Source organism: Equus caballus, chromosome 1, assembly GCF_041296265.1.
Source record: "Equus caballus isolate H_3958 breed thoroughbred chromosome 1, TB-T2T, whole genome shotgun sequence".
Taxonomy (NCBI): domain Eukaryota; kingdom Metazoa; phylum Chordata; class Mammalia; order Perissodactyla; family Equidae; genus Equus; species Equus caballus.
In genome coordinates this window covers 139544297-139558095 of record NC_091684.1, presented here as the reverse complement: position 1 = coordinate 139558095, position 13799 = coordinate 139544297, and the positions used below count along the sequence as shown (strand labels likewise).

Below are 13799 nucleotides of genomic sequence, written 5' to 3'. Positions count from 1 at the left end.
GCAAGGGGCATGAGAGCCCCCTCTTTACTGCCCCTCTCTCTGCTCCAGGAGACACCTAGGGTCAACAGTGAGAGGGAGGAGACTTGGCCTGGTCCTGTGGGCAAATGTCCTCTTCCAGCCGGAACTCACTCACCATCAGACACCCTGGTTATTGCTTCTCCCTCTTCCTACCCGATCATCATGGCATCCTTCTTCCTGCTGTGGCAAATGTGCACGTACAGTAATTCCCCAGTTAGGTGTTCTGTGGATTATCCACTCTGCAAGGCTGGCTTGATTCCAGGACATTGGTGCCCTTGTTCAGTCTGCTCTCAGCCATAGGGCTTCAGAGGACGCAAACTAATGGCAGCACTCATATTAGGAATAAAAATCCACACTAGAAGAAATCATGCAGAATGTGTGACCTGAGGTTACACTCTCAGCTTCATTAGACTGTCAGTGCCGCTGCCTCCCTCTGGGAAGGCAGAAACCAGACAGTGGGTTTTAGGGGCTCGCCTCCTTCCGCAGGTGACTGAATGCAAGTTCAGGGCGTGGGGCACTGGGCTGGATGAGGGGATGAATTGCCCTGGCAGGAGGACTCAGAATGCTTTCTGCAAAAGGAACGGGAGAACTGGCAGAAGAATGCTTGGGCTGGTAAACCTCAGCTCATCTCTGCAAGGCTGCTGGGAAAAATGAGCGACATGAACAGTAACGGCAATAGTCAACACCATCCTTACCTGTCCCCCATGTATCCGGCTGTGCAGTGGCACTGCCCAGTCACATGGTCACACTGCCCTCCGTGGTGGCAAGGACAGTCCTGGCTGCAATTCTGGCCAAACGTCCCTGGTGGGCAGGGCTGGGCACACACTGCTCCCTGCAACAGAAGAGGGAAGACACACATAGGTGGTGCTTCTGAGGTGCAAACTGGAGGCCCCTCTCTCCTAGAAGTGGCACAGCTGCCATGGCCCAAGAGACCACCCCAACCCCTCAGCGGGACTTTCTCCTCAATCACAGAAGCAGAGAAAGCTGACATCATGGCTCCAAAGCCCCATTTTACAGATGAGGAGACTGAGGCCAACTTGCTCATCCAATTATTCAGCAAACATTTAGTGAGTGGCTGTGGTATACCAGGCCCTGTGTTAGGGATACAAAAACATGAGTGAGACTCGATTCCTGCCCTCCCAGTCTACTGGGGAGAGAGATGAGAAAACAGGTAAGTACAGTGCCAGGTGCCAAGTGCTCTCACACGGTACATAACAAAGTGTTGAGGAAAAACAAAGAAGAGACTGTGACTAAACGTGAGGGTCTGGAAGCATACATTTATCTCCACTTCTTTCCCAAACCCAGCTAACATGAGTGTACTAGGGGAAAGGAATGGGAGAGGAGACCGCAGAGGACAAGAGACGTCACAAGTTGGAAGGTGGAAGAGGAAATGGAGGGGCAGTAACTGCTGAGGTGGGAAGACATCAGGCTGCTTTGTGATGGCAGAAAAGCTGACTCCCCAGGACTGGCCATGACTTTTAGAAAGGCTGACCCACACAGGCTTTGGACACTGGAGACCAAGCACAGCTGAGGGTGGGGGTGCCACGAGAATGGGGATTATATGGAACTCCGCCTGCTGGGTCATCAGACTCTGCTCTCTTCCCCTGCTCAGCTCCTAGAATGCAGATTACCAGACTATACTCCCTCTGGCAGGATTCTGGAGGATTCCAGAGAACAGTAAAGAGTTCTTGAAAATTAAAAATAAGATGACAGAAATTTTTAAAAATTGCAGAAGAGCTGGAAGATAAAGGTAAAGAAATCACCCAAAAGTAGAATGAGAGAGGGAGGGGGAGAGAGAGGGATTGAAAACAGTAGAGAAAAATGTAATAGAATTAGAGGATCGGTCCAGGCATTCTGACGTCTAATTAACAGGGGTTCCAGACAGTGGAACAGAGCAAATGGAGGTGAGTAAATTGAATGAGAAATATAATACAAGAAAATTTCCCAGAATGGAAGGATGGAAAGCATTGATTTCTGAACTGAAAGTGCCTATAGCGTATCCAGCACGAAAAATGAAAAAAAGACCCACATTAAGGCTTATCACTGTAAAGTTTTATATTTCCATGGATAAAGAAATGAGCCTCAAAGTTTTTAGAGACTCATGTACAAAAAAAGAGGAATCAAAAGGTATCAGACATCTTTTTTTTTCCTGCTTTTTCTCCCCAAATCCCCCCAGTACATAGCTGTGTATTTTTAGTTATGGGTCCTTCTAGCTGTGGCATGTGGGACACCGCCTCAAAGTGGCCTGACAAGTGGTGCCATGTCCATGCCCAGGATCCAACTGGTGAAACCCTGGGCTGCTGAAGCAGAGTGTGCAAACTTAACCACTCAGCCATGGGGCTGGCCCAAGATATCAGACATCTTAACTCGAAGCTAAAAGACAATGGAGCCAATGCCTCAAAAATTCAGAGGAAAATCATTTCCAACCTAGAATTCTATACCCAGCTAAACTAACTCTCAAGAGGGAGAACAGCCTCAAAAATTAACTTTCCATGAACACTTTCTCAGGAAAGCTACTGGAGGATTTTTTCCATCAAAGAGAATTATTCAAGAAAAGAAAGATGCAGATTCCTGGAAACAGGGAATCCAACTGAAGCAAGAGGCAAAGGCATTGCAGGATGGTGGTGAAAGGAGGTCCTAGGATGACACCTGCGTGGCAGGAGCAGAGGCCTTCAGGGTTCTGCAAGTGTGGCCTCAAAAACAAAACAAACGGAAACCAAACTGAGAGATTTCAGATGTGTCTGCAGAGAGTTTTAGGGATAAATTAGTAACAACACATATGTGGGCATATTAACATAAACAGTAAAAAATGATTTAACCAAAAATTGTAATAAAACCCCATTGAGAGGGAAGGGGAAGCGCAGCTGTGTTTGTACGGGTGTGAATGACAGAGCTGAGCCTTATTCTACAGGAGGGAGCCAATAGATTCAGCAAATATCTACGATGGGGGAGTCAGGAAGTGGCAGGAAGGCATGTTATGTGGAAATACGGAGGGACGTGCCAGAAGAAACCTAGAAGATTTGAACATGGTTCCTTTCAGGAGTGGTGTTTGTGAGTGGGGCAGGGGACTGCTTTACCCTCCCTCGGTATTAGCCTTGTGGTATTAGATAACTTTTAAAATGATGAATAGAAATCTTGGGTCTTTTTCAAACAGAAATCTGAACGTGCACTTGTCTCCTGCTGCCCTTCTGCCTCTCACACCAGAGACAGTCATTTCTCTTATGCAGATCAAGGACCTTCCTACAATTAATTAATCAATTAGTTCAACACACAATTATTAACCACCAATAATTGCCAACCCTGAGGAGGCTGGCTTAGTCAGGAAAATCCTGCTGACCAGAATCACCCTTCAATATCATCCAATTTACTTGTAATGAATTAAGTTGGAGACCTGTTAGCTCAGATTTCGCTTCCACACACAAGTGAGACAGTGGAGGAGCTGAGAGGGGGGCTCAGAGGGGGAAAGGAAGGGGCGACTGAGAGGGCAGAGCAGCAGCTGAGGACAATGTGTGCCTGCGAGGAGAGGGGCAGGGAAAAGCTACTCAGAGGAGGGGTCCCCTCCTCCTGGAGGTGGTGGGGGTACCCCAGGTGTGGCAGGGGCCTGCCTTTCTCACTGCACCCCACGAACTCTAGGGGTTCTTGAGAGAAGACGGGAGTCTGCCCTCAAGCCTGGTGGGGTGGAAAGAACATGGACTCATGGTCAGGACTTGGGCTCAAATCCCAGTTCCACCTCCGCCCAGATGGCTGAGCTAGGACAAGTCGTGTGATCGTTCTGAGCCTCAGTTTCCTCATCTATAAAATGGGAGTGGTAAGCCCCAGTCTCCCAGGTGGTTGTAAAGATTAAGTGAGATTAGAGCTGTGAAGGAACCGGGTACAGGGCCTTAAAGAGCAGGTCCTTCATGAATATTAATTCAATCCGAGTGGACACCTGATGAGGTGGCCTGTGGTAGGAGGCCAGTGTAACCTGGGACTGAGATGGGTGAAGAGAGCCACATACCTAATTCATTACTGCTGTTGGAAGAACAGACTTTTGGGGAGAGGCAGGGGGAGAAAGCAGGCAGGAAAGCATCAGGTTAAGACAGGGCTGTGGCCTCATGGTTTCTCTCTTGCTGTTATGGGCTGAATTGTGTCCCCCTAGAGTCACATATCCTAACCCCCAGCTCCTCAGAATGTGACTGCATTTGGAGACAGCAACTTTATAAAGGTAATAAAGTTACAATGAGGTCATTGGGGGGGTCCTAATCCAGTATGACTGATGTCCTCATAAGAAGAGCAGATCAGGACACAGAGGGAAGAGCACGTGAAGACACAGGGAGAAGACGGCCATCCGTAAGCCGAGGAGAGAGGGCTCGGAAGGAACCAGCCCTGCTGATCCCTGGACCTCAGACCCTGGGGCACATGGCTTAGGGCTGTCATGGCAAAGCAGCACACACTGTGAGGCACTACACTTGTGTTGTTCACGCTGCCCAGTCTGTGCTACTTTGCTGTGACGCCCTCACCCATCTGCCCCATGGTCACCTGAGTGCGCGTCTCCCATTGTAGTGGGCTCTTGTGCTGTGTGGCATCTAGACGGTTAGAGATGATGTGAGGCCATAGTCCTGCTCCTCTCAGAACTGGTTAGACCAAATGCTTTGTCAAAATCTGGGAAACTAGCCGCACTTTAAGAAGCCCATGGAAATGGAAGATAAGAAAGGAGGAGGCCAAGATGGTGAAAGGCCTTGGGCCATGCCAAGGAGACCACACAGCCTCTCCAAGCATCTGTAGGCATTTCTAATGATCGCTGCAGTCCCAGGTGGCATGGATGCCCAGAAAGGACACTGAACAGCAGTGAACGGTGGTTGGTGTGGGTGCTGTGGAAATGACCCAGTTACAGGCCGGGGCGCGGGGCTCCACGCATCATTCTTCCCAAGCCTGAGCTTCCACGACTCCACAGCCTCAGCCTCAAACTCCTCTTGGCCCTCCACGAGAGTCCTCCTGGTTCCCTGCTCTTTGGGCCTGTGGTTTCCTTTGTGTGTGTGTGTGTGTGTGTGTGTGTGGACACATGCATACTCTACATCTAGCATCCGCCATCAGACTGGGAACTCCTAAGAGGGCCGGTCACATCTCCCCCTCCCCCTCCAGCTGCAGTGCCCACTCTCATCAAACTACTCACACCTGGTTTTTCTCTCCTGCAAGGTCTAAGAGCCCAGAAAAAGAGAGGAACTAATTCCCCAGGCCCTTTGCAGAGGCCCCTCCTGGAACAGGCTCACCACAGCTGGGCAAGTGGAGTGTCCTGTGGGCACACTCAGCGCCCAGTGGCAGGACTCTCTGAGGAGGGGCCTGGAGGGCCAGAGTCCCTGGCGGCTCCTCTCCAGCTCTGCACAATGCCTCCATCCTTTGGGGGGCTGCCCCACGTGAGTTAGCAATCGTATCCTTTAGATCTCTGAGTGTGGATGAAGCCCCCCGGGGCCAGCAGGCAAGTGAGGCAATGGGGGATGACAAAGGGAGGACCCCTCTGCCCAGCACCCTCTCCCGGGCCCCAGCCCTTCCTGGGAGGGGCCTTAGGCCTGCGCTGCAGCTTCATTACACTGTGACTCTGCATGCACAAGGGGTATTAATAATTCATACAAATCTGCAAGTTAAATACTGTGTCAAAAATAGAAATGCAATTGTCTACAATAAAATTAAAAACATAAAGTCCCCGAGTCTAAAGGCTTCTATTGACAGAGTTTCCTGTCATCTGGAAGAACAAAACTCTCACTGTGTTGGAGAGAAAAAAAATCCCTCCACGTGTTGGCTCCCTGCCCCCCTCCAGCCTCTTCGACCACCAGCCTCCACCAGTCTCTCCAGAAAGGGCTTCACAGGTACAGAGCCTGCCTGTGGCCTGTTCTCCCCCTATCACCTCCTGATCCAACCCACTGCCTGCCGCTGGCCTGTAAGGACCCAGCCCGTGGGAGGTGGAATTCCGGAAGCTGGCTGGAGATGGGAGGGCCTTTCCAGAGAGTGGTTCAGGGTGGGAGAAATGGGCAGGTGTGGGAGAGGCGACAGAAGCCCCTTTGTCCTCCTCAGAAGAGACAGACTGACTCCAAGGGCTGGGATTTAGGGCTCAGGAGACCTGGATCCGAGCCCCACCTCCCTCTTAGCCAGCAGCGTGGCCTTGGGCAGGCCACTTAGCCTCCCTGGGCCTCAGCTCCCTCATCTGAGAAAAGGAAGGAATGGATAGAGCTGTGGTGTTCAAGCCTCTTAAAGCTGAGAGACCCTGTTTTTTTAATGTGAAATCTTACCTAGAACCTCAGGATAGAAAGTAAATTAAAATGGAGAAGTGAGGGTGTGTGGGAGCCACAGCCCTAATTATTAGGCTCCCCACCCCTACCCTTGCCCCCAAGAAACCCTAGGGTTCTGAGAAACACAGAAGAAAATCCTACCATCTCAATTAATGATTTCCAAATGCAGACCTGCAGACAAGGTTGGCTGCCTCAGAATCATCTGGGGAGCTTATTAAAAATAGAAATCCCGGGGGCCCAGCCCAGTGGTGTAGCAGTTAATCTTGCACACTCTGCTTTGGCGGCCTGGGGTTCGCAGGTTCACTTCCCAGGTGCAAACCCAGCACCTCTTGTGAAGCCATGCTGTGGCGGTGTCCCACATGAAGTAGAGAAAGACTGGCACAGATGTTAGCTCAGGGCCAATCTTCCTCACAAAAAAAACAAAAAATAGACATCCAGGGTCCCAGAGGTCGCGGGTGGAGCCTGGGCATCTGTATTTAACCCCCACTCCCACCCCTCCATGACTCTGGCGTGCAGCCAGGTTTGGACGCTGCTGGACCAGATGATCCCCAGGGTCCTTTCCTGCTCTAAAAAAATCCTGGGAAACCTGTGCCTGCACCAGCGGGCCCTGCAGACGTCCCTCCTGCCTGCCTCCCGTGACCTCGATGTTCACAGCCGTCCAAAATACCCTGCTCCTGTCCTCCCTGGCTTTACAAAGCTTCAGGCTCCAGAGGGAGGCAGCCAGCTGTGTCACTGAGCTTCCCCCGAAACAGGAGTCAGCCTCAGGGACTCGCTGCTTTGGAAGAGCTGGGGTCTGCGGAGGATGAGGAGGGGCATGGACAGGTGGAGCAACGGCTAAAAGGAGGCTTGCGGGTTGTCTGTGGCAACCCGGGATACAGAAAACAAGCAATCGTACAGCATGTCCGGGTTTGTGAATTACTTGGCATGTGCACTGCCCCATCTGAGCCTCCTGCCAGCGCGGCAGCCGCACGGGGCAGGGCTGACTGCCATTATGTCAGTTTTGCAGATGGGGAGGCAGAGACTAGAGTAACCGAGGGCTTCTTCAGGGTCAACATTGGACGTGAGACCTGAATTTAGGCCTGTGAGGTTATAAACCCTATGCCCCTTTCCCACAATGGTGGTTCCCAGAGACGAGACCTGGATTGGTTGAGGCTGCACCAGAATCACCTGGAGCACTTGTTAAAATACAGATTCTGGGGCCCACAGAATCAGAATGTGTGCATGTGAGTGAAAGTGGTGAAGGCTGGGAATCTGAAGTTCTATGAACGCTGGTGATCCAGACCTTGCTGCGTTTCCTCCTCCCCCCGTCCTTACAGCACATTCTTTCTGCCACATCTGGCCCAGAGCCCATGGCAGCTCAAGTGAATACCTATGCCCAAAGCCAGAGCCAATCTATGAGAACAATTCAACTCCTTTGCACATGAGGGACCACAGGCTCAGAGTGGTAAATAACTTGCCTCAGGTCACACAGCACTTAGACGGCAGACCTGAGATTCAAAGCTTTGTCCATGGCACCAGTGGCAGTGTCTAATGATGCCCATGACCATAAATAGGAGGGAGAGTATTCAGGGAGGGCGAGGAATTTAGCCTCCTGGGTGGGTGTGAGTGACGGATGTTCAGACCTCTTATAGCACCCTACCCAGATCCTGCAGGTCCACCTACCGTCCAGCCTGGGGGACAGGCACACTCGCCAGTGATGTGGTGGCAGGTGCCTCCATTCTGGCAGGGGCAGCGCAGCTCACAGTGAGCCCCATGGCTCCCAGGTGGGCACAGCTCCTCGCAGCTGCATGGGGAAGCAGAGGTGTTAGATGCAGCAGCATTCAGCTCAGACGGCAGGGCCCAGGGGCTGCCAGTCCCCAGGCTCCAGGGTTCCCCAGGATTTAGCGAGTTCAGTCAATGTGAACCATATTAGGCACAAGGTCAGCTGAGATGCAGTCCTGCCTCCTGCCAGGAGGGGGCAGCAGGGCTCAGATATAATGAACTGGAACGGCGGGTACTTGGGCCAGTACTTGTGGGATGACTCAAGAGTCTTTAGGGTAAAGAAGAGTGTGGTTCTGGGGAAGAGAAGCTGAGGAAGGCTTCCTTAAGAGGGGGACATTTTACATGAGTCTTGAAGGTGAAGTTCCTTTCACCAGGAGAATGAGAGAAGGGCATGCCAGGCAGAAGGAACAGCATGAGCAAAGGCACTAAGTGGCCATGGATCCAGCCTTCAGGAATCTACCTGGATTGAAGAGAGCGAGCATCTGGGGTGTGACGCCTTCCAGGCTCTCAGCTCCCCTGACAGGCTCAAGTGTGGGGACCGGGCACTGAGGAGATGCAGGGGAGGATTGGCACGGGGTCTTCGCCTTGGGCCTCAGTCCGGGGGCTCCGGCAGCTAGCTGGAGCTGGCCACACATCAGCCCAGGGAGCACCCTCATTCAGGAATGTGTCTGTGGTCAGAGTCCTTGGGCACCCCCTCAGGATCTAGGGCTGTTGGGAAGCCTGCTGAGTTTTCAACATAGCAGGGAGGAGAATGTCAATCTTGCCTCTGAGGGGGTCTGAACCAAACAGCTCCGAAGTCAATAGACTTTCCAGGGAACCAGAGTGAGGCGCTGTTTGGGGTGTGGCGGGAGAAGGTAGGGCAGAGGGACAGGCACAGTATACCCCCGGAATCTACGCAGGCTATCTGCCCAGGGCCCTCACCCGGTTCTGCCTCAAATGGCCTGGAGGGGTCAGGTGCCAGGTGAGCAGCCGCATTTGGGTTAAGATCAGAAGAGAAGTCCAGGCTAAGGTCTGGGGCTCCGACCAGGAAGGGCCTCCTGGGAGGAGTTGAATGAGCGCCTCTGGCCATGGGCGCGCCCATCTGTGCAAACTCTCGGGTCCGCACCAGTCACCCCGGGGCCTGGATGGCGGGGATCTGAGACCTGCGTGAGGGAGGCCTGGGCATTCATCTTCCGCAGCTCTTGTGGGCAGAGCGAGGAGATGCCACAGCCCCGCCCAGTCCCACGGAGGCCGGCTGGCGCGCAGCTCCCGGGGAGAGGGCAGCCGGCCCCGCCCGCCCCTCCGCGCCTGCGGGCCTGTACTCACTAGACGCCGGTGTAGCCGGGCGCGCAGAGGCACTCGCCAGTGCGGGGGTCGCAGCCGGCGCCGTGGTGGCACTGGCACGGCAGCTGGCAGCCCTTGCCGTGGGTGCCGGGCGCGCAGAGCTCCTCGCACCGCCAGCCACGGAAGCCGGCAGCGCACACGCAGGCGCCCGTGATGGGGTTGCACAGGGCACCGTTCTGGCACTGGCACCGGTTGCTGCAGTGGGGGCCCCAGTGGTCGCTGTCGCAGCCTGCAAGAGAGGAGACTGTCGGCTTTGGTGCTGACCTCCATCAGCTCTCCACCAAGCCACCCAAATAATCATACACACTAAGAAGCGCATTTCCTCTCAGGCCATTCCCTTCCAACCAGTGCCTCCCAGAGCCCTCTCTCCTCTGTCGAAATTCTGGACCGGCAAGCTATTTACCTCTCTCTGCCTTTGCTAAGTTCTTGATTGACTGTCTCTGTTCCCCTTAGCCAGGCTCTTTCTCTTCCCGTCTGCCACCCCTCTTCTCTGTGACCCCACCTTCCTTCTTGGTGCCTCCCCAGCCTAGCTCCCACCGCTCCATCTTTCCTTCCTCTTTTCCTTTCTTCTTGAAACTCATTAGTTTTCTCACCTCTCGCACCTCACTCTCCATGAACAGTCTTCTAACTCCCCCCGCCCCCCATCTCCCAGTCACCTTTCCCATCTCTCTTCCGAGGCTTCTTCCTTTCAGTAATGCCTACGCCCCTGGTTGCTTCATCTGCAGTTCAATTTTATTACTTTCCAAGCAGCCAACTTCAGAAGGAGCAGGAAAAAGAAATGTTTCCCTGGGAGGTGGCAGACAGCCTTCAAGATCCTTATATGTAATTAAATGTTTCAAAGAGTGACATCTGAGCCAGCTTTGCAGAAATTCACACTCTGCAGCTACAGAAAGGGACTGAACGGCAGACCCCCAGGTAGGGCATCCAGCCTGCTGCCACCTCCCACTCTGACCCGTCCTGGTACATACAGGACACAACAACTAGATGTCCTCAAACTATAGCCTCATTCGCTTGAATCCCGTGGTAAGGTGGATGTGGAGTTCAGGCATCCACAGCCACAAGTAATGTTCTAGGGCATGTTCAGTGGAGAGAAAGATTGCTCCCAGCTAAGGAACGCAGGCAAGACTTCCTAGAAGAGAAGCCATCTGAAGTGGGCTGTAAAAGATGTCTCACTTCTCTGCCTATCACGGTGACCAGCTGTCCTGTTTCCAGCGCTGAAACTCCCACATTCCAAGAAATCCCTCAGTTTTGGGCAAACTGGAGTGGCTAGTCACCTTACTGCCTAGAGACCAGGAGATGATTAAATGACCTTTGTGCTCCAGTGATTCTAGGGTTTAGACGCTCAGAGAGGAGAAGGGGCAGGTGAGTGGGATCAGGAAGGTGTCGTTGGGGGAACTCAGTATGAGCAAAGAGACGGTGGCACGTGAGTGTTGAGCATGGACAAGAGCACAAGGTTCTAGTGAGGCTAGTGAGTACATGGGATCTTTGGGGACTAAAGGGCTGATGTAGGAATCACTCCATCAGCCCCACCAACGCCCCTGCACGTACCTCCCACTTGCTGCCCAGGGTCAAGTGGTCAATGTCATGGAGCCTGTCTGTCATCCTTTAGTAGATGGAACCACCCTAGGCCCAGAATCACCCTATCTTGCTTCATCTCTTCTTCATCTGTGCCCTAAGTATTCATATACACAAACTGAACTGCCAAATTATGAGTGAGCCTCACCCTGCGTTTTCCACCTGGTACTACATAAGTGAGGCAAAAATCAAGTCTAATAGCCAAAGCAATTTTGAGAAAGAAGAACAAAGCTGGATGCATCACACTACCGGATTCCAACCAAATTACAAAGCTATCGTAATCCAAACAGTATGATATTGGCATAAAAACAGCCACATAGATCAATAGAAGAGAATATGGCACCCAGAAATAAGCCCGCACATATACAGTCAATTAATTTACAACAGAGGAGGCAAGAATATACAACGGGGAAAGGATTCTTCAATATATGGTGTTGGGAAAACTGGACAGCCACACGCAAAAGAATGAAACTGGACCATTATCTTAAACCATACACAAAAATTAATTCAAAATGGATTAAAGACTGGAATGGAAGACCTGAAACCATAAAACTCCTGAAAGAAAACATAGGTGGTAAGCTCCTTGACATTGGTATTCATGGTAATTTTTTGGATTTGACACCAAAAACAAAAGCTACAAAAGCAAAAATAAATAAGTGGGACTACGTCAAAGTAAAAAGCTTCTGCACAGCAAAGGAAACCATTAACAAAACGAAAGGCAGCCTAGTGAATGGGAAAAAATATTTGCAAATCATATATATGATAAGGGGTTAATATCCAAAATGTATAAAGAACTCATACAACTCAATAGCAAAAAACCAAACAATCCAATTGAAAAAATGGGCAGAGGATCAGAATACACATTTTTACAAAGAGGACATACAGATGGCCAACAGGTACATGAAAAGATGCTCAAGATTACTAATCATCAGGGAAATGCAAGTCAAAACCACAATGAGATATCATCTTACACTTGTTAGGATGGCAATTCTCACAAAAAGACAAGAAATAACAAGTGTTGGCAAGGATGTAGAGAAAAGGGAACCCTTGTGCACTGTTGGTGGGAATAGAAATTGATGCAGCCACTGTGGAAAACAGTATAGAGTTTCCTCAAAAAATTAAAAATAGAACTACAATATGATCCAGCAATTACACTTCCGGGTATTTATCTGAAAGAAATGAAAACACTAACTCGAAAAGATACATGCACCCCCATGTTCATTGCAGCATTATTTATAATAGCAAGACACAGAAGCAACCTAAGTATCCATTGATGGATGAATTGATAAATAAAATATGGTATGCGTATATAATAGAACATTATTCAGCCATAAAGAAGAAGGAAATCTTGCCATTTGTGACAACATGGACGGACCTTGAGGGCATTTATGCAAAGTAAAATAAGCCAGACAGAGAAAGATAAATAACATATGATGTCACTTATATCTGGAATCTAAAAAACAAACAAAAAGTGAACTCATAGATTCAAAGAAGAGATTGGTGGTTACCAGAGGCTGGCGGGGGGAGGGGGGTGGGCAAAATGGGTGAAGGGGGTCAAAAGGTACAAACTTTCAGTTATAAGATAAATGAGTTATAAGATAAATGAACTTTGTGATGTACAGCATGGTGACTATAGTTAACAATTCTGTATTGTATATTTGAAAGTTGCTAAGAGAGTAGATTTTAAAAGTTCTCATCACAAGAAAAAAAATTTGTAACTATGTGTGGTGATAGATGTTAACTAGACTTACTGTGGTGATCATTTCACAATGTATCCAAATATCGAATCATTGTATTGTACCTGTGAGACTAATACAATGTTATATGTCAATTATACCTCAATAAAAAAAATTGAGTCCAGTTACAGCTACAACCTCCACTCACACTGACAGAGGCTCATAGGACAGAGAGTGACAGAGACCCAGCCGTCCAGCATCTTCCACCCCACCCTCTCTCTGGGATATATACTCTGTGAATGGAGGGACTAGCAGAATTACCTATTGTTCCATTTCTCTATCTCTTTCTGTCGCCAAGTACATGTAGTTGAATTTGCATAAGTTTAATGTACACATGACATGACTCCATTGTAACAATAATAACAACCACGTGTTAAATGCTCACTTGTGACATTTAAAACCCTCTGAATTATGTTTTATTATTCTCCATTTTACAGATGGGGAAATAAAGGGTCAGGGAGGTTAAGTGATTGCCCAAGGTTATAGTCAAGGGCAGGCCCAGGTCTTCTGGCTCTGGCTCTCTCCACTGCAGGTAAATGAGACACTTTCTGGAAGACGATTCTAAGGAGAGAAACTTAGGGGTGCCACTGGGGACAAGGTGGCAGCTGCAGAGCACAAGGGCAGTGACACTACGGAGACTGGCCACATCCTCTCCGCTCATCACGGTGAGCAACCCTGGGGTCTGGAATAAGGGATTGCCCTCATTGTTAGGGTCATGGTTCCTGCTCTCAGACGTTGGCTCTGTGATAAACTGTTGGAGTCCAGGCAAGTTTGTCCTTGGTGCACCCAGGGCATCCAGTTATGATTTGCCTATCAGAGGTGACCTCCATTCTCTGTGGCACAGCTGAAACCCAGGGGGAAGCAAAACTACGCCTCTGAAAAGGGAGCTGGAATATTGTCACAAAGTTCATGCACTGACACTTGGGTGCTTTCATTCTCTCACCCATCCCTTCAACAAACATTCACCTGTTAGTGCCAGAAAGTGTCCTGCCTCCTTGGAGTGGACAGTCTAGTGGGGACAGAGCTGCTGGAGGAGCACTTAAGGCACGTTGTGAAAGGGTACACTAGGGGTCATTCAGCACATTAGAGAAGGACACAGGCAGGTCTGAACCCAGACTAGGGG

General features: G+C 50.3%; 1 protein-coding gene across 14 annotated transcripts in view; it reads right to left on the bottom strand.

The window, feature by feature from the left end:
* The window catches only part of MEGF11 (multiple EGF like domains 11), a 336757-nt gene that overhangs the window by 69496 nt on the left and 253462 nt on the right, over positions 1–13799 (bottom strand). For all 14 annotated transcript variants that reach the window (XR_011439787.1, XM_023655041.2, XM_023655033.2 and 11 more), the window contains 3 exons: positions 9348–9594; positions 7944–8064; positions 714–850 (listed from right to left, as the gene is read on the bottom strand). Coding sequence is in view for 13 of the 14 variants with exons in the window: in XM_023655041.2 (XP_023510809.1) it covers positions 714–850; positions 7944–8064; positions 9348–9594 (505 nt within the window). In the remaining variant the exon portion in view is untranslated. The remainder of the gene's footprint in view (positions 1–713; positions 851–7943; positions 8065–9347; positions 9595–13799) is intronic.